The sequence below is a fragment of the Monomorium pharaonis genome, chromosome 9 (genome assembly GCF_013373865.1).
Source record: "Monomorium pharaonis isolate MP-MQ-018 chromosome 9, ASM1337386v2, whole genome shotgun sequence".
NCBI classification, from domain to species: domain Eukaryota; kingdom Metazoa; phylum Arthropoda; class Insecta; order Hymenoptera; family Formicidae; genus Monomorium; species Monomorium pharaonis.
In genome coordinates, this window is record NC_050475.1 from 11176007 (window position 1) to 11203171 (window position 27165).

Below are 27165 nucleotides of genomic sequence, written 5' to 3' on the forward strand. Positions count from 1 at the left end.
TGCAATGGCTTTCTCTTTACGTTTCTTTTCTTTCACAGAGACATCACGTTTGAGCGTCCAGCAAAAATCAGCCATCATATTCACATCCCACTTTCCTTGATATCGATACTACATCTCCTTGATGTCCTGATGAAATCTTTCTCCATGTTCTTCACTATAATCACCTAGATTTTTTGGGAAGTAATCGATATGAGAATCTAAGAAATGCAACTTAAGATTCATTAGGCTAGTTTTCTATAGTTTTCCATCATTTCCGCTACCCTTTCTCTGTAATCTTTACTTTTGTGGTTTCCTAGAAAATGTTCCCTGGACAATGTGGTTACGCAAACCTGCGCGTTCTGGAGTTCCACATTTCCCAGATAACACAGTGTTTTCTTAAAGAATTCATAAAGTAGTCTTCCTTTCTGAACAGTAATTCCTGAGGAATTCATAGAAGAATACTTTAAGAATAACGTAGGAAGTTACATGCACCATGATTCGAATTCTTTAGGACTTCTTAAAGTATTCATATAGAATTACTTGTTGAAATTTCTCAGAACTTCTTAAAGTATTCATTAGGACTTCTCCAAGTAGATATCTCAAACGGAATTAAAAAAATTATTTTCGAGATTTCTGATAAATGTTTTGATTTTTATAACATTGGAACGTTTCGCAGAAAAATTTAAAAAATAAAAAATTCTGATTTTGTAAGAGGAAGATTATAACATGTTTCAGCCAAGCCGTAATTGTACCTGCTAAAGCATGTTTAATTTCTGTACCTGAAAAAACGGTCACCCGTCCAAGTGTTAACCATCGCCAACGTTGCTTGACTTCGAAGACCGTACGCATCCTAACCCGTACGCCCCGTGATGATCCATAAACATTTCTTTTTTATGCATACATATTTGTTAATATATTGTTTTATTAATTATATATAGCGCATTTTGTGTATAAATTTTATATAAAAGTATTTATATAAAAATATAAATTAGCATTTATTAAGCGATATATAATTATAAAAATGTAATTGAGATTATCCAAACACTCGAGTAATTTCTGATGAATACTCAAAGTATTTCAAATAATAAATTGCGAAGTATGCAATGAACTCTTAAGGAATACTTCAATGTGAACTCATTGTGGCTAATTCCTCAAGAATTCTTTATATATTCATTTTTCTACTTTGCCAAGTATTCTTTAAAATGACTTCGCTATGAATACTCTAAATATTCCAAATAATAAATCGCGAGGTATTCATTACAATGAACTCTTAAGGAATACTTCAATGTGAACTCATTGTGGCTAATTCCTCAAGAATTCTTTATATATTCATTTTTCTACTTTTCCAAGTATTCATTAAAATGACTTCTTTAGGAATTTCTATTCATCTCTGTGTTATCTGGGTTGTGATCCAAACTGCTTTTATAAGGTGTTTTTTGAGGTTTGGAAAAAATGAGCCAATTCAGCAATTCTGACCTTGAATTTGGATTCAGCGGGTCAAAATACATAAGAATAGACTAGTCTGGTCCGCCGGACCAACATTAAAAAGAAAAATTTTTTTGAGTTTAGAAAATGCGAGCTAACTTTGCAATTCGGACCTTGGATTCTGATTCAGCGGATCGAAATACATAAGGATTGACTAGTCTAGTCCGCCGAACCAACCACTTTTTTTGTGTGCCTGTGTAATTGAAATGAATTAATAACAGGGTGAATTACGACAAACATTCTTTAAATGCATCAAATTCTATACAAGATCTAGAACTTGGGATGCTTCGTTCTCCGAATTGAAATACTGTTTTAACTCTCAAATCCTACTTATGGTTCGTTTTCGTCCTGCTTAAAACTGCTATTCTTAATTTTCCGTACAACCGCGATGTTAGCGCCACTGAAGTTGTATTAAATAAATCTTTGAGAAGAAAGAGTCTTCAGTGCATAAGGCCAGTCCGGTGCGTTAGTTCTACTCCAAACGCCAGCCAAGTAAAATTCGAATAGGACGTTTTCGAGACCCATAGGTAGAGATTACGTAAGTAAAAATGACTTTTGAAAAACTTTTTTTTGTTAATTAAGTATTTTTGGACACGTATATGCATTTTAGAACATAATTATGTATACATTTTAAGTAAAACATCTATATGGAGGTTATAAATTTAGAAAGCATTTATTCATTCCGTTCTCGAGAAGAAGTGTAGTATTTTGGAGGTGAAAGTTCCGAAGAGGAAGAACTGAGCTGAATAAATAAATAAAAATTGTTAATTTATTAACATTTTCCTATTTTACAACGCTATTTATCATTCTCGAAAAATACAAATTTTCATATGCTGAAAAGGATATCTGTTTTCATTCTACGTTGATCAGAAATTTTTTTTTCGTAAATGGAACTTTTTTCCTTCCAGAAACTGATTAAAAAAAATTTTTTTTTTAATGTTTACTACTATATATATTTTTTAAAGTAATTTTTTACTGATTTTTCTCACTGTTTACTAAAAAATACATATTAAATTTTGGGGTGGAGGGGGTAATTTAATGGTAGTTTCTTGAAATGTTTAAAGAGAACATGAAATGCTTAAAGAGTACACATGAATTTTTTCAGATTTTTTAAATTATTATTTATATGTTTATAAGGGCAAACACGAAAACGATCCTTAGGTAGGATTAGAGTGTGCCGAAAAACACAGTAGAGATTGAGGGTTAATAAATTGTTTACGAAAATTACAAAGATTTTTATCGAGGAATCACTCCAATTAACAAAAAAGGCTTTAGATCCTCCTCCTTTATGATGTCCAATTTATTAAATAGAAATGTAGTGCTCTCTCTTGTTTTGAAACTTTTTATCTTTTATTAAACCATTCAAATATTTATTTTGATACACGTTTTAAAAACATTTATTATTGATTCTGAAATATGTCTCACAGTTTCTCATATAAATAAATCTTTTTTTTTATTAATAACACAGGCACACACAAAAAAAGTGGTTAGTCTGGCGGACCAGACTAGTCAATCCTTATGTATTTGACCCGCTGAATCCGAATCCAAGGTCAGAATTGCAAAGTTAGCTCATATTTCCTAACTAAAAAAATTTTTTTTTTAATGTTGGTCCGGGGGATTAGATTAGTCAATCTTTATGTATTTTAACCCGCTAAATCCAATTCCAAGATCAGAATGGCTGAATTGGTTCATTTTTTCTTAATTTTAAAAAAACATCATGTAAAAGCAGTTTGAGTCACAAATGTATAATCCAGAGCGTGCAAGCTTGCGTACCACATTACCTGGGGAAAATTTAATACGTATGACAAGTTTAAGCTTCTGTGAATAAATAGCGTAGAAAATTTACTCCCTTTTTCTATTATATCTAATTTTTATTCTCAAAGGTTCTGTGCAATGGCTTTCTCTTACGTTTCTTCCCTTTCACAGAGATATCTCGTTTAAGCGTCCAGCAGAAATCAGTCATCATGTTTACATCCCACTTGCCTTGATATTGATGCTCCATCTCCTTGATGTCCCGATGAAACCTTTCTCCCTGTTTTTTACTATAATCACCTAGATTTTTTGGGAAGTAGTCGATATGAGAATCCAAGAAATGCAACTTAAGATTCATTAAGCAACCTAGTTTTCTATAGTTCTCCATCATTTCCGCCACCCTTTGTCTGTAATCTTGACTTTTATGGTTTCCCAGAAAATTTTCTGTGACACCTTTGAAACTCAGCCATGCTGCTCTTTCGTGTTCATTCATTTTGATGACAAAATTGTTGTTTCTCGTAAAAAATACATAAAAAATATTTTACGTATTTGAAGTCTATCGAAAATTCCATCCCGCAATTTTGCATCAGAGATGTTGGAAAATTTTTCTTGTAAATACTGGTAGCAATCACCTTTTTTATTCAGAGCTTTCACCCATTGTTTTATGAGTTCTAAGTTGATATGAAAAAGTGGAAGATTTTTTGAAGGCTCAACTAATGGTTTATTTATGATGTTTTTAGATCCAGGTTGCAAAGACGTTTTTGTCGGCTATTCTTTTCTTATGTAATGGAATCTTAGTTCGATCTCTATTATCCCATTTACATAGGAAGCACGAATTTTTTGTGTAACCTGATTGTTGACTCAATAATATGGTGAGAATTTTCAATTTGCTATCTATGTTCTGTGTATTTAATTTTTGGAAGAACTGTTTTCAGGTTTGTGAAAATATACTCTTCTTTTATCACTACCGCGTGCGCTACAGAAATGGAGGCACATACATTTATTGTGCAGCAACGCTGTTTTTAAGCTTTTCTTAGAAGAATCGATGAATAGTCTCCACTCATCAGACTTGTAACATCCAGGTTTTAGTTTGTTTATTAATCTAAACCTTCGAGAATAAAAGAGTATAAAATAGAAAGAGAATAAAGAAAGAGAATAAAAGAGTATATAATAGAAAAAGGGAGTAAATTTTTTACGTTATTTATTGACAGAAGCTCAGACTTGTCATACCTATTGAATTTTCCTCGTGTAATATGATTACGCAAGGTTGCACACTCTGGATTGTACATTTGTGACCCAAACTGCTTTTACAACGTTTTTTTTTTTTTTTGAGGTTAGAAAAAATGAGTCAATTCAGCAATTCTGATCTTGAATTTTGATTCAGCGAGTCAAAATACATAAAAATAGATTAGTCTGGTCTGTCGGACTAACATTAAAAAAAAATTTTTTTTTAGATTTGGAGAAAATGAGCCAATTCAGCAATTCTGACCTTAGATTTGGATTCAGCGGATCAAAATACATAAAGATAGGCTAGTATGGTCCGCCGCACAGTGGGACGAAACGCCAAATTAGCGGACATGGTTTAATAACCATTAGTTTTTTTGAAAAAATTATTTATAAATTGGTATACAAGGAGTTTTTGCACATCTCGAGCGAGTACTTTGAGATTGCTGATTTCAATTTTTTTGTTTATTTAAACAAATTCAAAATGGCGGATCTAATGTGGCGGTCGAAAATCAGTTTTCATCATATTTGTTTAAAAAACTTGTAATTAAGAGTTTTTGGTCCCTAATTTTATTTTTTTGTTTATACAAACTCAAAATGGCACAGTGAATTGAAACATAGGAAAGAATGGACATTGCACTTATAGGAACAATATAACAACTAAAGCGAAATAATTATGCATACATAATTATGAAGTGTGTACCTTATTAATGTAAATAATTAATGTTTGCAATATTGCATTAAACAACAATTTTTAACAACAATTTCTATAAGTACTCGCTCGAGATGTGCAAAATCTGACCGTGCAACCTCCTCGTGGTGCATATTGGTTAATACTAATGCCAGCAGTAGCAGCGCGCAGCGTGCTTATAAAAATTGTTGTTTAATACAATTTTGCATATAATTATTTATTGGTAAGATACACACTTCATGATTATGTATGCATAATTATTTCGCTTCAACTATTATATTTAATCTTTACAAGGGCAATGTTCGCTGTTTCCCATCTTTCTACTATGGTTAGACGATGATTAAAAATGTTCTTTTAATATAAACGTTTAATATAAAATAACCGTAAATATTGCGATTTATAATATATAATTAATTAATATATCTACAACGACAATATTGTAAAGTAATATTTAATATTTTTAGTGGCACATATTAATATTAACAGTGCAAGACATATACATATAGAGATTTCTTCGGGATCCTTTTTGCGATAAATAAATGTATCTTTCAAAGTAGCAGATAGTAGCAGATAAAACACGTTTTTTTACGAAGTAGGACATCCCTTTAATCAAATATTATAAACCAAATTTTAAGATATAACATTTTTTATAAAAGTTATTTTATAATTTAGTTATCGGGATTTTCTTTGAAACATTATAAAATTGGTTGTCAAAGCTTAAATTATATTATTCTATGATTCGAATGTGGATATTTTTCAAGTAAAAGAATAGTTTATTTAATGTATAAAAGTTGGTGTGTTAATATAGTAAGTGGAAGAAACTATACTGCCTTGAAAGTAGATAACTAAATTGATGGAAATTCAGAATTATCTAATTCGTAATATTTATGGTCATTTTACGCACCGATTGAAACAATACATTTCAAAATGAGGGTTATCTACTATTTCTATGATGTTTCAAGTAACCAAATTTGCAATCAAAAACTGGATACGAAAAAAAAATTTTTTCACCTTATGTCCGCGTTTTTTACGTGGTTTGGCCCACTGTGCGCCGGACCAACATTAAAAAAGAATTTTTTTGAGGTTAGAAAAAATGAGCCAATTTAGCAATTCTGACCTTGGATTCGGATTCAGCGGGTCAAAATACATAAGGATTGACTAGTCTGGTCCGCCGGACCAACCACTTTTTTGTGTGTGCTTGTGTAATAAAACTTTAAATAAGGTATCAAAACAGGTTCTCATTAAGAGCAGAAAATAGTAACTTTTGCACCTTTTTTTTTTACCTATCAGGTAAACATGTGTCTATCTTTAATTTTTTAAATAAATGAAGAGAGGTAAAAGATATTTGTTGAGTAAAGTTATCAAATAAATTAGAACAATCAGCTTTAAATACATTAACTAAGACAATTTAACTAACAAGGAAATGGCAACATGTGCTAGCTCTACTTTCGAATGAACCATGGTTTATTTGAATTGATATGTAAAAAAACAAAAGTCGTGTTTTGGCTTTTGGGTGAATGGCTCTTAGTTTCTGAAAAAATTGCATCCAAATATGTCTATTTCTAGCTGGTAAGGTAAGTACATTGGAAAGCCACTTCTCGGCATGAAGCGCAATGGCCGCGTGTGCTACTGTTTTGCTATCCGTGCGAGCTGGATTCGAGACAAGTTATGACAATGTTTTTTCAGTCTATATGCCAATTAAATTCCGATTGCAACAAAACGGTAGGCGCGTACTTAGCATCTGCGGCCATCGCGCTTCATACTGAGAAGTGGCTTTCCATTGTATTTACCGGTTGAAAATGCTTATATTTAAATGCAATTTTTTTTAGAAACTAAAGCCCATTCATCCAAAAGCCAAAACCTTGTTTTTGTTTTTTACCTCTCATTTTAAATGTACTGTAGCTCATTTAAAAGTAGAGTCAGCAGATGTTGGCATCTACTTATAAGAGATATATTTCTGTATCCTGAAATATTAAAGAAATTTATTGCGAAAAATATTATTTTAGGCAATTTAACCGTTGAGGTATTGTAATATTCCTTGTAATAAACAATTATGAGAGAATGTTTTGTAACACCAGTATATAAAAAAAATAATATACATAAAATCGTGTATCTGTATACACAATTCAAGTAAAAGTAGGAATTTTTAAGATTGTGTATGTGAGCGCGCGTGTTTATTGTGTGTGTATTCTTGGTATCAATGGTATTTTTTTTAGTGTTATAAAATAATTAACAGTTATGTAACATTTTTGTATAAATTATTTATTACTAATCATAATGTTTTGTTTTAGCCGAGAAATAGTTTTTCTCCAGGTGCCCCTGTCAATTTATATAATACAAGTAGATGTGCACAAAGAGAAACTTGTAGAAACAATACTACTCCTACATCATCTCGATTTATATCCCACACGGGTACATGCACTGGTTCGTCATCTGTGAACAATAACATTCGATTGAAACTTGCCGATTGCCTGAATCAAAATGTTATTTCAAATAATGTAAATCAGCCAATTAAATTACAAATTAATCAGAAGTAAGTTTTATACATTTTTGTTATTTTTACAGTTAGTTTTCCAAATATATTTTTGAATATCTTTTTTTCTAAGTATTCTCTTGTATTGAATATCTTCTTTTAAATATTTTCTTTGTTATTATAGAAAATTGATGCCAGAGAGGCAACCTCTAGTCATTCCAACTAATTATCAATTGATGACACAATCGACTAGCTGTAGATCCTTACAAAAACAGATTTTCAGAGATCCCGGAAGCGGTGGAGGGCCTGGCATAGCCACCTCCAACGTGTCCGTTACTCTTGATTCTATTATTACAGAATATTTAACCAATCAACATGCTCTCTGTAAAAATCCCATGGTAACTTGTCCACAATTTAATCTTTTTGAGTAAGTAATATTTTTCTAGTATTTTTTGTGAATAAAGTAACTATGTAATGTATAAAATTCAATTCGCTATACTAATTAACGAAAAAATAACAATATAATTACATTTTTAATTAAAAATGAAATTGTAATCAAATCTGTGTAAAAATTAAATAAAAAAGTATAAATTTACAATTTATTTTAAGGTTTTATTATTTTAATAATTTTCTCCAATAGTCATTTAATGATTGTTTTGTCATAACTAGTGCAGCAACTCTATTTTTGTTTTGCTTTACCAATGTAGTTTAATATTTAATACTATAGGCCACATAAGTGTCCAGATCCATGTACAAAGAATTCTTCGCCGACAAATGTGACTATGAGATTGGCAAGACGAGCTTTAGGAATGGATGGTAGAAGATTAGATAGAAGACATATTTATAGTCGCTTTTGTCCCATTAAAACCTTTCGGCCTACTGACGTAGGGGGGATATTTACTTGTTGTACCTTCTCGGTAAATTTAATTTATTACTGTGGACTATTCTGATACTTCTATAATTATCGTTATTTTATGTGTGTGTACACACACACGTACATATCTTTAATTGTATTTTTATGTGTAAACGCAGCCTTGCACACAATATCTCATTTTGGGCACTCATGCTGGAGACATCAAAATGTTCAATGTCCATACAGGGATGGAAGAGGCAACTTATCAGTGCCATGAATCATATGTGTGTCACATGGAATGTAATCAACGTGGTAATCTCTTGTTGACTTCTACCGCTTGGAGGAGTCCTATGTCGGTACTCTGGGACATAGGAACATTCTTTGAATGTAAGCTATCCTTAGAGAATGAGGATTATGTTGAATTTAGCAAGTTACAAGATAGAATAATTGGCACTCAAGGAGAGAGCGCGACGGTAAATATATATGAATTGACTTTATATAGTATTTAATAGCTTGTATAGCACAGAAAGATTACAGAAGTATATGATAATATTTTATTGCAATATTTAAAAAATGTTACAAAATGTTGCTATAACGACGGTAAAATATTTCTTTTTACAAATATTGCAACAATATTACAATATAATATATATTTGATACATATATAATATATATTTAAGTCTTTTTGCCCATCTGTTGAAAACTCCGCGTTGACAGTAGCAACACAGTTATAAGTGATAGGAATAAAAATTATAAGGAGAAAATGACGTGTTGACAATCCGATTTTATTCTTGCGGATAATCTTGTTATTATTTTCTTTGTGCTAGTACTGTAACATGTTTGTAAAACTTCTAAAATTGTTCAAAAATAAAGATTAGTGAAGAAAATAGTACGTGGAAAGTACATTTTCCATTTTTTTCGATAGCTATCAAACTGTGTTTTGTCATGACGCTTCGTATGACACGATTATTTATTAATTAACAAGGTAAAAACATAGTTTTTGAACAATCTTACAAGTGTGCTAAAGTAATCTGAAGTGTAATATTATTGGAATATTTTTTTATTTGGCATTTATTAAAAAATAGAGCACTTAAGAATTTTCAGCATGATATTTCTCGCCTCTGACGTGATAAATTTAATATAGCTGCGGCGAGAGGTCAGGAGCCTTTATAATATCTGCAAACTTTAAATACTACATTTCAATGTAACTGCTGTGCTGTATGGATATTAGTACACTTTAATTTTTATATCTAACTTTTTATTGCATTATATCTTATAAGGTTGTAGTAAGACTATTTTTTATTACAGATATATGACATAGCAACTGGAAAATTATTAACGACCTTAACGCCATCAATTTCAAATCAATATACTAAAAACCGAGCAACTTTTAGTATGAATGATGAGTTAGTACTTAGCGATGGCATATTATGGGACGTTAATTCAGGCAAAGAGATTCATAAATTCGACAAATTAAATCAAACATTAAACGGAGTTTTTCATCCAAATGGAACTGAAGTTGTATCTAATACTGAAGTATGGGATTTGAGAACGTTTCATTTACTTAAAACAGTTCCCACTCTCGATGAAATGGAAGTGATTTTTTCACCAGTTAATAATATCATATATGCAGTCTCTTTAGATCAGGACAATGAGAATGATTCTCATTACGCGACTTCCTTCAAGACTCTAGACGCTTTAGATTATAGTAACATTGGTAAGAGAGCAGCTTGTTTTAAAATATAATACAAGAAACGTGTTATTTAAAAGATACCCAGTAAGCACAAAAACATTACTGCAACGTTATCATAACGTTACATACTAACATAGGAACGTTACCATGTAGTTTTCAACGTTGTATACAACGTTATTATGAATAAACTTTGGCTTCAATTTGGAAGTTTTGGTAATATTGAAACAACATTTGCAATGTCATTATAAATAATATTGCATTTATATTTTTTTAACATTGCGAAAATGTTAAAACAACATTGTAAAAATGTTGAAATAACATAATTATAATGTAAGAAAAAAATTAAATTTGCGTTTCTCAACAACCACGGTTACCCTACCATAGTCGCATTTGGCATTGCTTAAGGGGATGCTAAAGCTGTCCTGTTTTATCGATTATTTTGCTTATTTTCAATTTTAATATAATTTATAAATTAAAATTTTTTTCGTTTTTTATATAAAATTTTTATGTGCGTATTATGTTATCGTCTGTACTTTAATTGTGGAAAAGAATTTTTAATTTTGTAAATACAATTAAAAGATTAGTGAATTGAAAATAATCAAAATCGGTAAAACAGGACAGCTTTAGCATCCCTTTAACTTCTGCGATCAAAAAACCCATCTGTGAACCACTGTTGACGTGGCTTTACTTCGAAGACCATACCTAATACTTCGTGATGATCCATGAACACCTAATGCTCATGAATACATATTTGTAATAGATCAGTTTAATAGATGTCAGAAAGTTAAAACGTGCAGTCAATATTACACTGAGCAACAAAATTAACGCAACAAAAATTTTTACCAAAATTTTACTCAAATTTAAATAATCGTAACTTCGCGAAAACTTATTTTATTCGAAAGTTCTTTTTTTCATTTTAAAGCTTGAAGTCTCTACTTTAAAGAGTATTTGTCAGATTTTGATCCTCTCCTTTTCTCTTTTCGGCATCTCTTCAAAAGTAAGAACGTGTTTTGTCTTCAAAAATTTTTATACTTTGACGCGCTCCATGGAGTGCAGTGAATTTTTCTCGTAAATTTTATAAAAATTATCGTAAAATATGAACTTTTCCCTATAAATTGAAGAAATATTGAAGTCTATATGATTTTTTTTGGCGAAGTTATTAAAATTTTAAGAAAAAATGGTCATTTTGACTTTTATCGCTTGTTACTCGTGAACAGATCAACGTACAGCGCTCAGCAAAAAAGCATTGGAAAGCTGAAAGTTTGCACTTTTAAATGCTATTATTAATTTTTTTATAGATTTATTTTTTTAACAACAAATCGCATTTTTACAGATTACGTAAAAAATCGCATATTTTACGGTTTTCATTTATTTCAATGTATTGTCGTGAAGAAAGATCCAATCACGTCGCTAAAGCAAAGTTTTATAGTACGATTACTCTTTAATAATAAACACGTTCTTTGATCAATTACTGCTTGTAAACGTTCTTATATGTTTATGCACCTCTCAATAATTTCCTGCGGAATTTTGTGCCAAATTTGCCTAAGCGCTTTTCCCAACTTATCAATTAATATTTGGAAGTGTAAGTTTTCAATTTTCTATTGTTTTTTGCGGAGCGCTATACGTTGATCTATTCACGAGTAATAAGCGATGAAAATCAAAATGACCATTTTTTCTTAAAATCTTAATAACTCTGCCAAAAAAAATCGTAGACTTTAATTTTTTTTTAATTTGTAGAGAAAAGTTCATATTTTACGATAATTTTTATAAAATTTACGAGAAAAATTCACCCCATGGAGCGCGTTAAAGTATAAAAATTTTTTAAGACAAAACACGTTCTTACTTTTGAAGAGATGCTGAAAAAGGAAAAGGTGAGGATCAAAATCTGACAAATGCTCTTTAAAGTAGAGACTTCAAGCTTTAAAATAAAAAAAAGAACTTTCCAGTACAATAAGTTTTCGCGAAGTTACGATTATTTGAAGTTGAGTAAAATTTTGATAAAAATTTTTGTTGCGTTAATTTTGTTGCTCAGTGTATTACAAATATTATTTTTATAAATAAATATAAATTTACAATTTTTTACTGATTTTTATATAAGTGAAATAATACGCAAAATAACTTAATAAAAATAATCTTAATAAAAAAATCTGTTTTTGCTCTATTTTTTTATAAAGCTAAATTATAAAATATTAATAGAAAATAGTAACTTGAGTGATTATTTTTTTGAAAATTTTTACAAAAAATAACAGGCACACAAAAAAAGTGGTTGGTCCGGCGGACTAGACTAGTCAATCCTTATGTATTTCGACCCGCTGAATCCAAATCAAAGGTCAAAATTGCAAAGTTAGCTCGCATTTCCTAATCTCAAAAAAAATTTTTTTTTTAATGTTAGTCCGACGAACCAGACTAGTCAATCCTTATGTATTTTGTTTCGCTGAATCCGAATCTAAGATCACAATTGCAAAGTTAGCTCGCATTTCCTAACTTCAAAAAAAAATTTTTTTTTTTAATGTTGGTTCGGCGGACCAGACAAATCTATTCTTATGTATTTTGACTCGCTGAATCCAAATCCAAGATTAGAATTGCTGAATAGGCTCATTTTTTTCTAACCTAAAAATACATTTGTGATCCAAACTGCTTTTACAAGGTGTTTTTTGAGATTAGAAAAAAATGAGCCATTTCAGCAATTTTGACCTTGAATTTGAATTCAGCGGGTCAAAATACATAGAAATAGACTAGTCTGGTCCGCCGGACTAACATTAAAAAAAAAATTTTTTTTTGAGGTTAGTAAATGCGAGCTAACTTTGCAATTGTGACCTTGGATTCGGATTCAGCGGGTCAAAATACGTAAGATAGACTTGTCTGGTCCGCCGGACTAACATTTAAGAAAAAATTTTTTTTGAGGTTAGTAAATGCGTGCTAACTTTGCAATTGTGACCTTGGATTCGGATTCAGCGGATCAAAATACATAAGGATTGACTAGTCTGGTTCGCCGAACTAACATTAAAAAAAAATTTTTTTTTGAGGTTAGGAAATGCGAGCTAACTTTGCAATTCTGACCTTGGATTCGGATTTAGCGGGTCGAAATATATAAGGATTGACTAGTCTAGTCCGCCGGACCAACCACTTTTTTTTGTGTGCTTGTGTAATTAATCAAACAATAAATAAATTAATGTAATTTTAGTACATTAAATACAATTATTTATAAATAATTTTAGTATTATATAAGTATGTAAATATTTTAACTAATAAAATTTCAAATCTTTAAAATTTTTTAATTTTTAATTTTTTGTACCATTTTTTATAAAATTGTATATTTTAAAAAATGCTATTTGCAATAAATTTTTTATTTAATAGAATTGTGATTTATCGTTATTTTTTTTTAAATTATTTTAAAAAAATTAAACTTATATAACATTAAATATAAAACATTAAAAACTTCTATAAATTGTTATTTTTAGTAAATATTTTTACATGTTTATAGAAATTGCTTCCGCCAAGATATTATTATAACATTAAATCAATAATAAAATTAGTGTAACATTATTAATTATATAAACATTGCAACACAAAATATATGACAAATGCATGATTAGTAGAAGATAATACGTGCATATATAACAGATGAATATAATTAAATGTACGAGCGAAATATAAAAATTTAATAACTTATATGATAACATATAATTTGTATTATAAACACATGAAAAATATTTTAATTTGTCTGTAAAATTATTAAATGTTTAGATTTTATTTATTAAATATTTTAAGAATAATTACAAAATTATGTTATAATGTTTAATAACATTAAAAACACGTATGTAACTCATGTTTTTAAAATATTTGAACAATATATTATTCAGTAGTATTTTAAAAACATTTTTCAAACGTTATGTCATAACGTTTAATAAAATTTAAAAAATGTTAATAAATGTTTTTGAAATATTTTAATAATATTAGGACAGCAATATTATTAAATAATATTTAAAAAATATTTATCAAACGTTATGTAATAACGTTTAAAAACATCGTTAAATAACATCTAATAAACGTTTTTAAAATATTTTAATAATATTGTTACACTTCCCGCGTCACTCGAACTCTCGGTCTCCTTGCGCGCTCGCTTCTAACTTACGGTCGCATGCGAGAAATAACATTTTCTCATGATAAGAGAAAAATAATTTAACCACTCTAAATACACGAGCTTGACAGCTCAGAAAACCCACATCAAAAACCAAAACGTTCCCATAGCAATCGAGCGATCGATATAATCTGTTGGACCAGTTGACTCGCGCGGCCGGCCATTATACCGGGCGACGCGTGCAACAATATTAAGACACCAATATTATTAAGTAACATTTAAAAAATGTTTATGAAACATTAAGTTATAATGTTAAGAAATTTCTCTAAAATTAACGTTTTAAAAACGTTGATCAATGTTTCTTGCTTACTGGGTAAGATTAAAATGTTTTTTTTTCTGTTGTAAATTTAGTTAATATTGTGAATAGTTTTAATTACACAGGCACACAAAAAAAAGGTTGGTTCGGTGGACTAGATTAGTCAATCCTTATGTACTTTGACCCGCTGAATCCAAATCCAAGGTCAGAATTGCAAAGTTAGCTGACATTTCCTAACCTTAAAAATTTTTTTTTTTAATGTTGGTCCGGTGGATCAGACTAGTCTATTCTTATGTATTTTAACTCGCTGAATCCGAATCCAAGGTCAAAATTGTTGAATTAGCTTTTTTTAACCTCAAAAAGAATTTTTTTAATGTTGATCCGGCGGACCAGACTAGTCTATTTTTATGTATTTTGACTCGCTAAATCGAAATTCAAGGTCAGAATTGTTGAATTGGCTCATTTTTTCTAATCTCAAAAAAAAAAAAACCCTGTAAAAGCAGTTTGGGTCACAAATGTATAATCCAGAGCGTGCAAGCTTACGTAATCATATTACCCGGGAAAAATTCAATAGGTATGACAAGTCTGAGCTTCTGTATATACATATATAATAAATATAAAATAAATAGCGTAGAAAAATCACTCCCTTTTTCTATTATATGTAGCTGTTGAAGGTTTGGATTAATGAACAAACTGAAATCTGGGGCTCGATTCTTGAATTTATTTGCAAGAGAAACGCAAATTCTGTTTTTACAGAAAAGTTGAAAATTTATTGACTTTTGTATGGCTTTTAACCAATAAACTTGCAACTTTTCTGTTAGAGTGGGTATTTGCGCATACGTTTTCTTGCGAATGAATTCAAGAATCGAGCCTCTGGATGTTACAAGTCTGATGAGTGGAGACTATTTATCGATTCTTCTAAGAGAAGCTTGAAAGCAGTGTTGCTGCACAATACTAATGTACATGCTTCCATTCCTGTAGCGCACTTGGTAATGATAAAAGAAAAGTACACAAACCTGAAAACAGTTCTTGAAAAAATTAAATACACAGAACATAGATGGCAAATTAAAAATTCTTACCATATTATTGGGTCAACAATCAGGTTACACAAAAAATCCGTGCTTCCTATGTGGATGGAATAGTAAAGGAACGAACCATTACATAAGAAAAGAATGTCCGACAAGGACGTCTTTGCAACCTGAGTCTAAAAACATCATAAATAAACCGTTGGTTGAGTCTCTAAAAGTTTTTCTTCTACATCTTGATATCAAATTAGAACTCAAGAAATGGGTGAAAGCTCTGAGCAAAAAAAGTGAATACTACCAGTATTTACAAGAAAAATTTTCCAACGATTTTGATGCAAAATTGTGGGAAGGAATTTTCGATGGACCTCAAATACTTAAAATGTTGAGAGACGACAATTTTGTTACCAAAATGAATCAAGACGAAAGAGAAGCATGGCTGAGTTTCAAAGGTGTCACAGAAAATTTTCTAGAAAACCACCGAAAGTCAAGAATACAGAGAAAAGGTGGCAGAAATGATGGAGAACTATAGAAAACTAGGTTGCTTAATGAATCTTAAGTTGCATTTCTTGGATTCTCATATCGACTACTTCCCAAAAAATTTAGGGGATTATAATAAAGAACAGGGAGAAAGATTTCATCAGGACATCAAGGAGATGGAGCATTGATATTAAGGCAAGTGGGATGTAAACATGATGACTGATTTCTGCTGGACGCTTAAACGAGATATCTCTGTGAAAGGGAAGAAACGTAAGAGAAAGCCATTGCACAGAACTCTTGAGAATAAAAGAGATATAATAGAAAAAGGGAGTAAATTTTCTACGTTGTTTATTCACAGAAGCTCAGACTTGTCATACATATTGAATTTCCCCTAGGTAATGTGGTTACGTCTGTCTGTACGCTTTAGATTACACATTTGTGACTCAAACTACTTTTACAAGGTTTTTTTGAGATTATGAAAAAATGAGCCAATTCAGTAATTTTGACCTTGAATTTTGATTCAGCAAGTCACAATACATAAAAATAGACTATTCTGGTTCGCCGGACCAACATTAAATAAAAATTTTTTTGCTGTTAGGCAATATGAGCTAATTTTGCAATTCTGACCTTAGATTCGGATTCAGCGAGTCAAAATACATAAGGATTCACTAGTCTGGTCCGCCGGACCTATCACTTTTTTTGTGTGCTTGTGTTATTAATAATAATTAAAAATAATGTTTAATTTTTATAGTAATATTTATTAATCGAACATTCCATGTCAAGTGAGCCACACCATTTTCGTCAGGTCGGACACTTTTTTTACTTAACGCGTCTTAAAATTTTCTTTGTCATCTCTATTTCTCTAAAATTTTAAGTTGTGATCCCAATCGATTCAAAGATGGCGCTTCGATTTTTCTTGAGGTTCGGAGCATGAGCTCTATTCTCCACGTATCTAGGTGACGTCAAAGAGCTAATCTAAGTTTGGGGGTTAAGAATTTGAGATGTAAGTGTTTGAGGTTTGCGACGTGATTTTCGTTCGCGTTAACAACTTCGTCGTGCTCAAAAATTTTTTAAATTATTAGTTGGACGCCATGCGCGGAAATCCGCGCCGCACAAAGCTCACAAAGCACTTGGTACTTTACACGACGCCCAAATGCCTGCTAGCCCGTCTCTACACGTAGTGGCAGAGGGGCGAGGTTCTTTCGTTTCGCGGAACAGGAGAGATTTTTTGTATTAAATACACAATGAATTAATAAATATAAGAATCATATATTGAAAGTCGAATGTTAACAGATTTAGACGAAGGATACATGATAGCCATCTAACATTATTCTAACTTACGACTGTCTCGTAACTCGACATAAAATTCGCAATATACGGAAAATTTCACTCTAAATCTAACGATAATTCTATTATCAATACAATTTTGGCTTTAACGGCGTCCGGGATAGATCTTTGATTTAATACGCGTATCTCTCGTCTACGGAAGCTCGCCTCGGTAAAAATCACATGGCTCGTGTACTCTCGGTATGCTTACGGCGAGTGAATCCCGGCAGTATCACCCTACGAGCTATCCCATCGCTATACTCTATTTTGTACACAATTTGACTGTCGGCTCGACATTTTCCCCGAGGGAGGAAACGATAGGCGAAAATATTATATCTAAGAGACGGAGATCGATGCAGCACCGCGGTACGATGACTCTAACCTCGGTACATTCATTCCGCGATTCTCTCAATTCTTCTACCGAATGCTCAGTAGGGTAATTACTTAATAATCTTTCGCGAAGGCAGGGCCGGCCGTCTCCGTTCTTACCGCGTGGTCGAAGTGGTGGCTTTACAATCTATGCGACGCCGTCGATGTCCGTGGGACCGCTCTTGTCGTAGTTTCGCCGAACAGTGAGTCGGCGTGAGCGACAGTGATGGGAACTCGCGAGATATTCCGCGCGGCAGGCGCGTTCGTGCGCATGCGTGAGGTGACGTATCAGTACTTTTTCAGTGACGGTTGTAGGTACTATATCGGGTGCTTACAAGGGTCCAACATGCGTATAAGTGGCTATATTTTATTTTTATTATATGTTGTTTTAATGCGCCATATTTATTATGTTCAATTTTAGTGCAAAAATGCTAATAAGATTTTTATAAGTTTCTTATAATAAATGTTGATATTTATGTAATAAATCGGCTATAATTGTTACAAAAAAATATATTAAATAAATAAAATTTGTTATTGTTCATAAGTAGGATTTTGTTTTAATATAAAATATTAATAAAAACTTTTCTCTTTACAATATTCTTCACATTCTTTTATCGATGAATATTAGGACCTTTACAGTACCACTAAATATATACGTTAATGCGCTGCGCCGCTGTTGCTTAGATGCGCGTGCGCGAGAAATATCTCGCGAGTTCCCATCACTGGTGAGCGAGCGGGGACACCGCGGGCATCGATTAGGATCTGCGCATTGTCCTCGCGCATCGATCCTTGCATCGACTCGCGCGCTGATAGGGTATCGCTCCTTCTCTTACGCTCCTGCAAGGCGAGGGCGCCTCCGGTCACAACGCCGCGCAATTCAAAGGCCGCTGGTCTTTACGGGCCGGTGGTCTGCTGCCAGATCTTTCTCTCCTAGCGGGGTTGGCTCGGGGTTGATCAGGCCCCGGCCTTCCTGAGATCGGTCTCGACTGCCGTTGACCGTTCCGGCGGGGATCCTCCATCCGGCTTCACGAGATGCGAGGGCGTTCGCTAATCCTCCCCAGCGTCGTTCTCAGGAGTGCTCCTCTCCGGCTTGCCTTTCTGGTTTTTGCAAGAAAACGACATACGGTAGTGGCCGTTCCACAACCCTCCCTTCCTGCCGCGATAAGGTCGATGATATACTTGCCAAAGTTCTTTACGATGGTCCGGGGTGCCGCCGCTCAGCCGCTCCCGCAACTGCTCTCGTTGTCTCTCGACGGCTGCTCCCATACTACATTGAGTCTCTCTGGCACACCACTTCTCCCGCGGATCGCGTCTTCCGTTTGGCGGGTCCCTAAGTATCTTAATAACTATTTATAATATAGATTGGAAAAGGAGAGACCGCTCCCCCGCTCAGGGCCAGGAGCGGCCCCAAATGATCTTTCCCGGTCGGACCATACCGGTTCTTGTGACGGACGAAAAACGTCACGTCACAGGTTTAACGTTTACTTAAAAAATTTTATATTTTAAATTCAAGACTTGAAATTATAGGGAAATAAAGTACAGATGGCAAAGAAAATTTTAAATCGCTTTAGTTAAAAAAAAAATTGTCCGACCAGACGAAAATGGGATAATTTACTTGACATGGAATGTTAGATATATATTTATTATTTTATATTAATTCTATATATAATATTTTCAGCAACTTGCGACGTGAAAAGAGGAATTTACGGTCTTGCTTGCAACAAATATGACACTCAAATCGCCATTGTGGAAAATATGGGCGAATTCTCTAGCATACAAGAGTCATGCGTCAGACTGTACGACGTTGGAAGACGAAGAGACGACGAGGATGAAGCTGATGAGGATGATGAGGAAGACGATCTTGATGCCAGCGAAGATGACGCGTCGGATGATAATAATGCAGATGGTAAATTATTTTGTATTATTCTTATTAATCCTACACCTGGGGTAGAATAAACCCCACTTTTACTTTATTAAGTGGATAGTCGAAGTAAATATTTATGTTACAAGTGTGGAAAATCAGCTATTTCCGAAAAGGACGTTTTCGTAGTCCTCTACTGGTTAGAAAGTCACTGATTGTGCACAGGTAGTTTTCTCTCACAAATAACTCATTCCCCCATAGATCAACCGTGCGGAAAAGTCGTGCAAAAATCATTTCCTCATGGCTATTCCCTTTAAGTCCCGCACGATTGATCACTTTGTCACACGTTTCACTTCATTCTGACACTCGCGTCGTACTACAAGCACGTAGTACGATTATCTCTCAAAGCGCATATGGTAACTTTTGAAAACTTTTGCAAAATTTACCGATCGTTACCGACATTTTCAATTTGTGTTGCACAGACATCATGTCACCACGTGTCATCAAGGTCGTGTTAAAATCGAGCAGTGCAAGTAATTAATTTAAAATTACATAGAAATAACGTTTTTTTTGGAAGTTTAAAGAATGTTAAAAAATTGTTTTGATCCAAAATGTTTGATTATATACGAGTAATAACCATTTAAAGAAGTTGAAATGTATTATACCCCTTGTGTAGAATACCGAATCATTTTATAGTGTTTGGATTAATCCTTTGCCTCCACATCTTATTTTTCTTCCGATTCCTGCACACAGGGGTTACGCTAATCCCAAAATTTCGTTGACTTATATCTTCAAATGTATTTAATCAATTTTAGTTTCTTTTTTTTAATCAAAAGGAAAAAATCTCAGAATTATGATGGTCTTGGCTAAAAAGTCGAAGATATTAAAAGAAAAGATTTTTTTTTTTAAGAATGAGAAAGGAACGAAAAATTTTTGTAAAAAGTTGTCTTTTTTTAAACGCCCATATTTATTAGAAAAAAAAGATAAAGTAATTAAAATGGTGATCAATGGAAAGGGGAAGAGTTGTATTTTAAGAATGTATGGTCAGTTTTTTTATTCTGTTCAAAGAATATATTTATTTCGTAATGTGAATTTAATAAAAAGTGAATGTAGTCTAAATACAATAGTAAAAGGAAATAGTAATATTTCTTAAAAAAACATAATTATTAATACACAAAAACATAATTATTAATACAAAAAATATTTATTACAAAAGATTTTATTTATTATAGAAAAAAATTTTAATTTGTAATCCTACAATTGCAGCATATTTTTGCAAAGTGATCGCGACATTGGTAATATATATAAGTACTGTATGCGTAAATGATATATATATATATATATATATATATATATATATATATATACTTAACGAACAAAAAAATAACTTTTACTTATCCTTTAAATTTGGAACTTTTTTCACTTTTTGCTACATTCTCTACACATAAGTTAACTGTAACCCCAACACATACTTTCGATGTTCCTACTTCTGTTGTTTTCGGAACACTGACAACGCTTAAAGAGGAATAAGTAGAGCACAGTTCAAAGTCCCCCCTCTCCCCAGTCCCAGCGTCCCCTTGTTAAATACTTTTAAGTAGCGGGCATTTCAAAATCGATTGAGGTTACGAACCTCATGTGTAGGCAGAGGGTTAAGATTAAAGATATTAACGTCTATTAAGCTGGCACAGCCACTTTAGCACAGTCGAATAAAACTTACACAGAAATTTAGTGCTCTTTAATTGCTAATTTGTTACTCAAGTCTCAATTTTTTTGCTCCAGCCGTTTGGGAGAAAATGGTGGCTGTGTTAACTCAAGATTAAAGTTAGCACAGCCACAGAAAAAAAATTTTTTTTTAATTTAAAAAACGGTAGTTTTTTATAAAACTAATTTTTTGCTAATTATTTACCCTAATGCCAATTTATTTGTTCTATTTTTAAACTCCAAAAACCACCCCTAAAGTTACTCCCTAGTAAAAAAACATTCTAAAAATTAAAATACCAAGATTTTTCAATTAATGACGCTTCTAAGATTTTGTTGCTCACCATTTACAATAAATTTAATTTTGTTGCTCCAGCCTTAACCCTTAAAAATCACCCCTACTCACTGTACATTAGCACAATACTTAAAAATGGTAAATTAATGAGACGTATCGATGAACAGCGTTTCTTAGAATTTATTTCTTGCGAAATACACCAAATAAAAATTTATTGCTAATTGTTTATTGCAAAATTCCGTGGCTGTGCTAGACTCGACTCAAGAGTAAAGTACCCTTAAAAAATTTGTTACCCAACGGATTTCTTCTCCAAAGTGTTTCTAGATTTTGTTGCTCACGAAATACACCGAATAAAAATTTATTGCTAATTGTTCATTGCAAAATTCTGTGGCTGTGCTAGATTCGATTGAAGAGTAAAGTACCCTTAAAAAATTTGTTACTCAGCGGATTTCTTCTCCAAAGTGTTTCTAGATTTTGTTGCTCACGAAATACACCAAACAAAAATTTATCGCTAATTGTTTATTACAAAATTCTGTGGCTGTGCTAGATTTGATTGAAGAGTAAAGTACCCTTAAAAAATTTGTTACTTAGCGGATTTCTTCTCCAAAGTGTTTCTAGATTTTGTTGCTCACGAAATACACCAAATAAAAATTTATTGCTAATTGTTTATTGCAAAATTCTATGGCTGTGCTAGATTCGATTGAAGAGTAAAGTACCCTTAAAAAATTTGTTACTCAGCGGATTTCTTCTCCAAAGTGTTTCTAGATTTTGTTGCTCGCAAAATACACCGAACAAAAATTTATTGCTAATTGTTTATTGTAAAATTCCGTGGCTGTGTTCCACTCAAAAGTAAAGTACTCTTAAAAAATTTGTTACTCAGCAGATTTTTTCTCCAAAGTGTTTCTAGATTTTGTTGCTCACGAAATACACCGAATAAAATTTATTGCTAATTGTTTATTGCAAAATTCTATGGCTGTGCTAGATTCGATTGAAGAGTAAAGTAACCTTAAAAAATTTGTTACTTAGCAGATTTCTTCTCCAAAGTATTTCTAGATTTTGTTGCTCGCGAAATACACCGAATAAAAATTTATTGCTAATTGTTTATTGCAAAATTCCGTGGCTCTGCTAGACTCGACTCAAGAGTAAAGTACCCTTAAAAAATTTGTTACCTAGAGAATTTTTTCTCCATAGTGTTTCTAGATTTTGTTGCTCGCGAAATACACCAAACAAAAATTTATTGCTAATTGTTTATTGTAAAATTCCGTGGCTGTGCTAGATTCCACTCAAGAGTAAAGTACCCTTAAAAAATTTGTTACTCAGCAGATTTTTTCTCCAAAGTGTTTCTAGATTTTGTTGCTCACGAAATACACCGAATAAAAATTTATTGCTAATTGTTTATTGCAAAATTCTGTGGCTGTGCTAGATTCGATTGAAGAGTAAAGTACCCTTAAAAAATTTGTTACTCAGCGGATTTCTTCTCCAAAGTGTTTCTAGATTTTGTTGCTCGCGAAATACACCGAACAAAAATTTATTGCTAATTGTTTATTGTAAAATTCCGTGGTTGTGCTAGACTCGACTCAAGAGTAAAGTACTCTTTAAAAATTTATTACTCAGCGGATTTCTTCTTCTCAGTGTTTTACAATTTTATTGCTCGTGAAATGTGTTGGTTAATAATTTGTTGCTAATTGTTTATTGTAAAATTTCGTGGATGTGCTAGATTTGTCTCATAGACTAAGTACCTTAAAAACATTTATTTGTTCCATCTTTAGCTTTTTGAGAATCACCTCCATCTATTTTATATTAGCACAACGCTTTAAAATTTTAAATTAATGAGATATTTCGGCATTTACATGTTTCCAATTTTGTCGATTGTTTATTATACGATGTTTTAACTATGTGATAACAAGACTATGTTTATAAAGTTAATTGTGTAAAATAAGTTATTATAAAGTAAATTGCAAATTTGTTTCTAATTTTAAATTAATAATTTGTGACCGATGTTTTGAATAGATAGGGTTAATAGGATTAAAATATGAAATTTTCTGTTAAATTATTAAAAAAATTTTTCAATGTTATTATGTTTTATAACACAACATTTCTTTAATTATTTTTATTTATGTACATTAGTAAATGCGGATTTACTTCTTTTGTTTTCTTGACTTTTTTTCTGCAAGTGACAGGTCATCATATTCCATCCAACAATTGCCTGTTCGTTTCACTATTGCTGTGTAATGTCCCAATTTTCTAAACGTTTCAAACAACAAAATCTAGAAACACTTTGGAGAAGAAATCCGTTGGGTAACAAATTTTTTAAGGGTACTTTACTCTTGAGTTGGGTTTAGCACATCCACGGAATTTTGCAATAAACAATTAGCAATAAATTTTTATTTGGTGTATTTCGCGAGCAACAAAATCTAGAAACACTTTGGAGAAGAAATCCGTTGGGTAACAAATTTTTTAAGGGTACTTTACTCTTGAGTCAGGTTTAGCACAACCACGGAATTTTGCAATAAACAATTAGCAATAAATTTTTATTTGGTGTATTTCGCGAGCAACAAAATCTAGAAACACTTTGGAGAAGAAATCCCCTGGGTAACAATTTTTTTAAGGGTACTTTACTCTTGAGTCGAGTCTAGCACAGCCACGGAATTTTGCAATAAACAATTAGCAATAAATTTTTATTCGGTGTATTTCGTGAGCAACAAAATCTAGAAACACTTTGGAGAAAAAATCTGCTGAGTAACAAATTTTTTAAGGGTACTTTACTCTTGAGTGGAATCTAGCACAGCCACGGAATTTTACAATAAACAATTAGCAATAAATTTTTATTCGGTGTATTTCGTGAGCAACGAAATCTAGAAATACTTTGGAGAAGAATTCTGCTAAGTAACAAATTGTTTAAGGTTACTTTACTCTTCAATCGAATTTAGCACAGCCATAGAATTTTGCAATAAACAATTAGCAATAAATTTTATTCGGTGTATTTCGTGAGCAACAAAATCTAGAAACACTTTGGAAAAAAAATCTGCTGAGTAACAAATTTTTTAAGGGTACTTTACTCTTGAGTCGGGTCTAGCACAACCACGGAATTTTGCAATAAACAATTAGCGATAAATTTTTGTTTGGTGTATTTCGTGAGCAACAAAATCTAGAAACACTTTGGAGAAGAAATCCGCTGAGTAACAAATTTTTTAAGGGTACTTTACTCTTCAATCGAATCTAGCACAGCCACAGAATTTTGCAATGAACAATTAGCAATAAATTTTTATTCGGTGTATTTCGTGAGCAACAAAATCTAGAAACACTTTGGAGAAGAAATCCGTTGGGTAACAAATTTTTTAAGGGTACTTTACTCTTGAGTCGAGTCTAGCACAGCCACGGAATTTTGCAATAAACAATTAGCAATAAATTTTTATTTGGTGTATTTCGCCAGAAATAAATTCTAGGAAACGCTGTTCATCGATACGTCTCATTAATTTACCATTTTTAAGTATTGTGCTAATGTACAGTGAGTAGGGGTGATTTTTAAGGGTTAAGGCTGGAGCAACAAAATTAAATTTATTGTAAATGGTGAGCAACAAAATCTTAGAAGCGTCATTAATTGAAAAATCTTGGTATTTTAATTTTTAGAATGTTTTTTTACTAGGGAGTAACTTTAGGGGTGGTTTTTGGAGTTTAAAAATAGAACAAATAAATTGGCATTAGGGTAAATAATTAGCAAAAAAATTAGTTTTATAAAAAACTACCGTTTTTTAAATTAAAAAAAAATTTTTTTTCTGTGGCTGTGCTAACTTTAATCTTGAGTTAACACAGCCACCATTTTCTCCCAAACGGCTGGAGCAAAAAAATTGAGACTTGAGTAACAAATTAGCAATTAAAGAGCACTAAATTTCTGTGTAAGTTTTATTTGATTGTGCTAAAGTGGCTGTGCCAGCTTAATAGACGTAAGATATTATCAATATTATTTCACGAATGCTAAGTATGAATTAAAAATGTTTATATATTTATAAATTAAATGATAATATTTATTATTAATTTTATTTATTTAATATATGTACAAGTATAAAATGGTTATTTTACAGTTAGCATATTTGTTTTGATGTGTATTAACACGTTGGGTGCGGCGTCAGTCTCTGGGCACTGACACTGAATTTTCTGTTTAGCCGGCGTCAGTCTCTAAGGACTGACTTTGTATTTTTCGTTTATTCGGCATAGATATCTGGGAATTAACAGTATCAAACTCACAAAATAAATTTAGTTATTTATATAGTATAAAAATATATGTTTACACTTTTGAAAATGTCGTTTATTGAACCATTCTAAACATAGATGTTCTTAAATTAAGTTTTTACTCTTTCATCGTTTTGCCTACAATTAATCGTCCTTTAGCTTTTTGTTCCTAATTTTATTTTTTGTATATGCTTTTGATACTCATGCATTCGCTGAATCTTTCTCCCATGGTTTAAATAAAGAGCCTCTGAGGGAGAGAGTGGCAAACCATATCTCTTCTGATTCGATGCGGGCGTTAAACACGCGGTCACGTAATTAGTTTATCCCCCCCGCCTTGCTAAATACTTTTGTGTAGGCAGCACGCGGTCACGTGATCAATTTACCACTCTCTCCCACAGACTCTCTAGGTTTAAATGGAGAGTAAAACAAAAGTGTCACCGCGATGAACACAACAATAGCTTCTGTTTATATTATACATTGTATGTCCCAGCATGCGTTGAGCGCTCTCCGACAGCTGAACGAAAACCATTTTAAAATCGATTGCGCATCCAACATGTTAAATTGTACTGTTCAAGCATTTATCTGAATTTTATTAAAACAGATGGTGATAATGCAGATGCTGGCGCAGAAGACGGCGACGATAACGATCAGAATGACAGAGAAAATAATGATGATGACGACGGCGACGACGAGGACGGTGGAGATGGAGACGATTCCGGTGATGATAGTGCGGATTATGATCCCAGCGTTGACATTCATAATTTAACTGATTATTCTTTGTCGGACATGGATGATGTAGAGATATTGTTTTCATGAATGTCATGAAAATAACTAATTTTGCGCGCGCGTGCGCGCGCGCGCGCGCGCGTGTGTGTGTGTGTGTGTGTGTGCGTGCGCGCGCGTGCACTGAGGTACATTGATTCATTGGGTAGTAGTAGACTAAGTTATTACATATATACACATGTTTGTCTCTTATTATAATAATAAGCTAAACATATATGTATATGTAGATCAATAAGTCAGGTTACTTCTATGACCCAGTGAATCAATGCATCTTAATGTACATGTATGTATATTTATATGTACGTGATGCGCATACGCACACGCATACACGTACACATTTATTTATACACACACATACAAAATAAATTAAAAAAATTTTATCATGGTTAATAGGATATCCTAAATGTATATTTACAGCTAATTTCTCTAATTGTAATTTGTATGTTGGTTTCACAAAAATGCATACTTGTACTTTTTAAATTACAAATATGTGATTGTAAATGAATCTTCTATTTGATTATTGAATAAAATGTTATACGTTCTTTTTAATCCTA

General features: G+C 32.1%; 1 protein-coding gene across 4 annotated transcripts in view; it reads left to right on the top strand.

Moving 5' to 3' along the window:
• LOC105834796 (DDB1- and CUL4-associated factor 1) overlaps nucleotides 1–27165 on the top strand; it is a 122974-nt gene extending 95809 nt beyond the window's left edge. For 3 of the 4 annotated variants that reach the window (XM_028194780.2, XM_028194779.2, XM_028194781.2), the window contains 7 exons: nucleotides 7423–7664; nucleotides 7789–8031; nucleotides 8332–8521; nucleotides 8637–8930; nucleotides 9766–10174; nucleotides 19423–19650; nucleotides 26430–26644. In XM_028194780.2, coding sequence (XP_028050581.1) covers nucleotides 7423–7664; nucleotides 7789–8031; nucleotides 8332–8521; nucleotides 8637–8930; nucleotides 9766–10174; nucleotides 19423–19650; nucleotides 26430–26644 — 1821 coding nt within the window. Of the gene's footprint in view, nucleotides 1–7422; nucleotides 7665–7788; nucleotides 8032–8331; nucleotides 8522–8636; nucleotides 8931–9765; nucleotides 10175–19422; nucleotides 19651–26429 lie in introns of all 4 variants that reach the window. The other variant, XM_028194782.2, reaches the window with a different exon arrangement.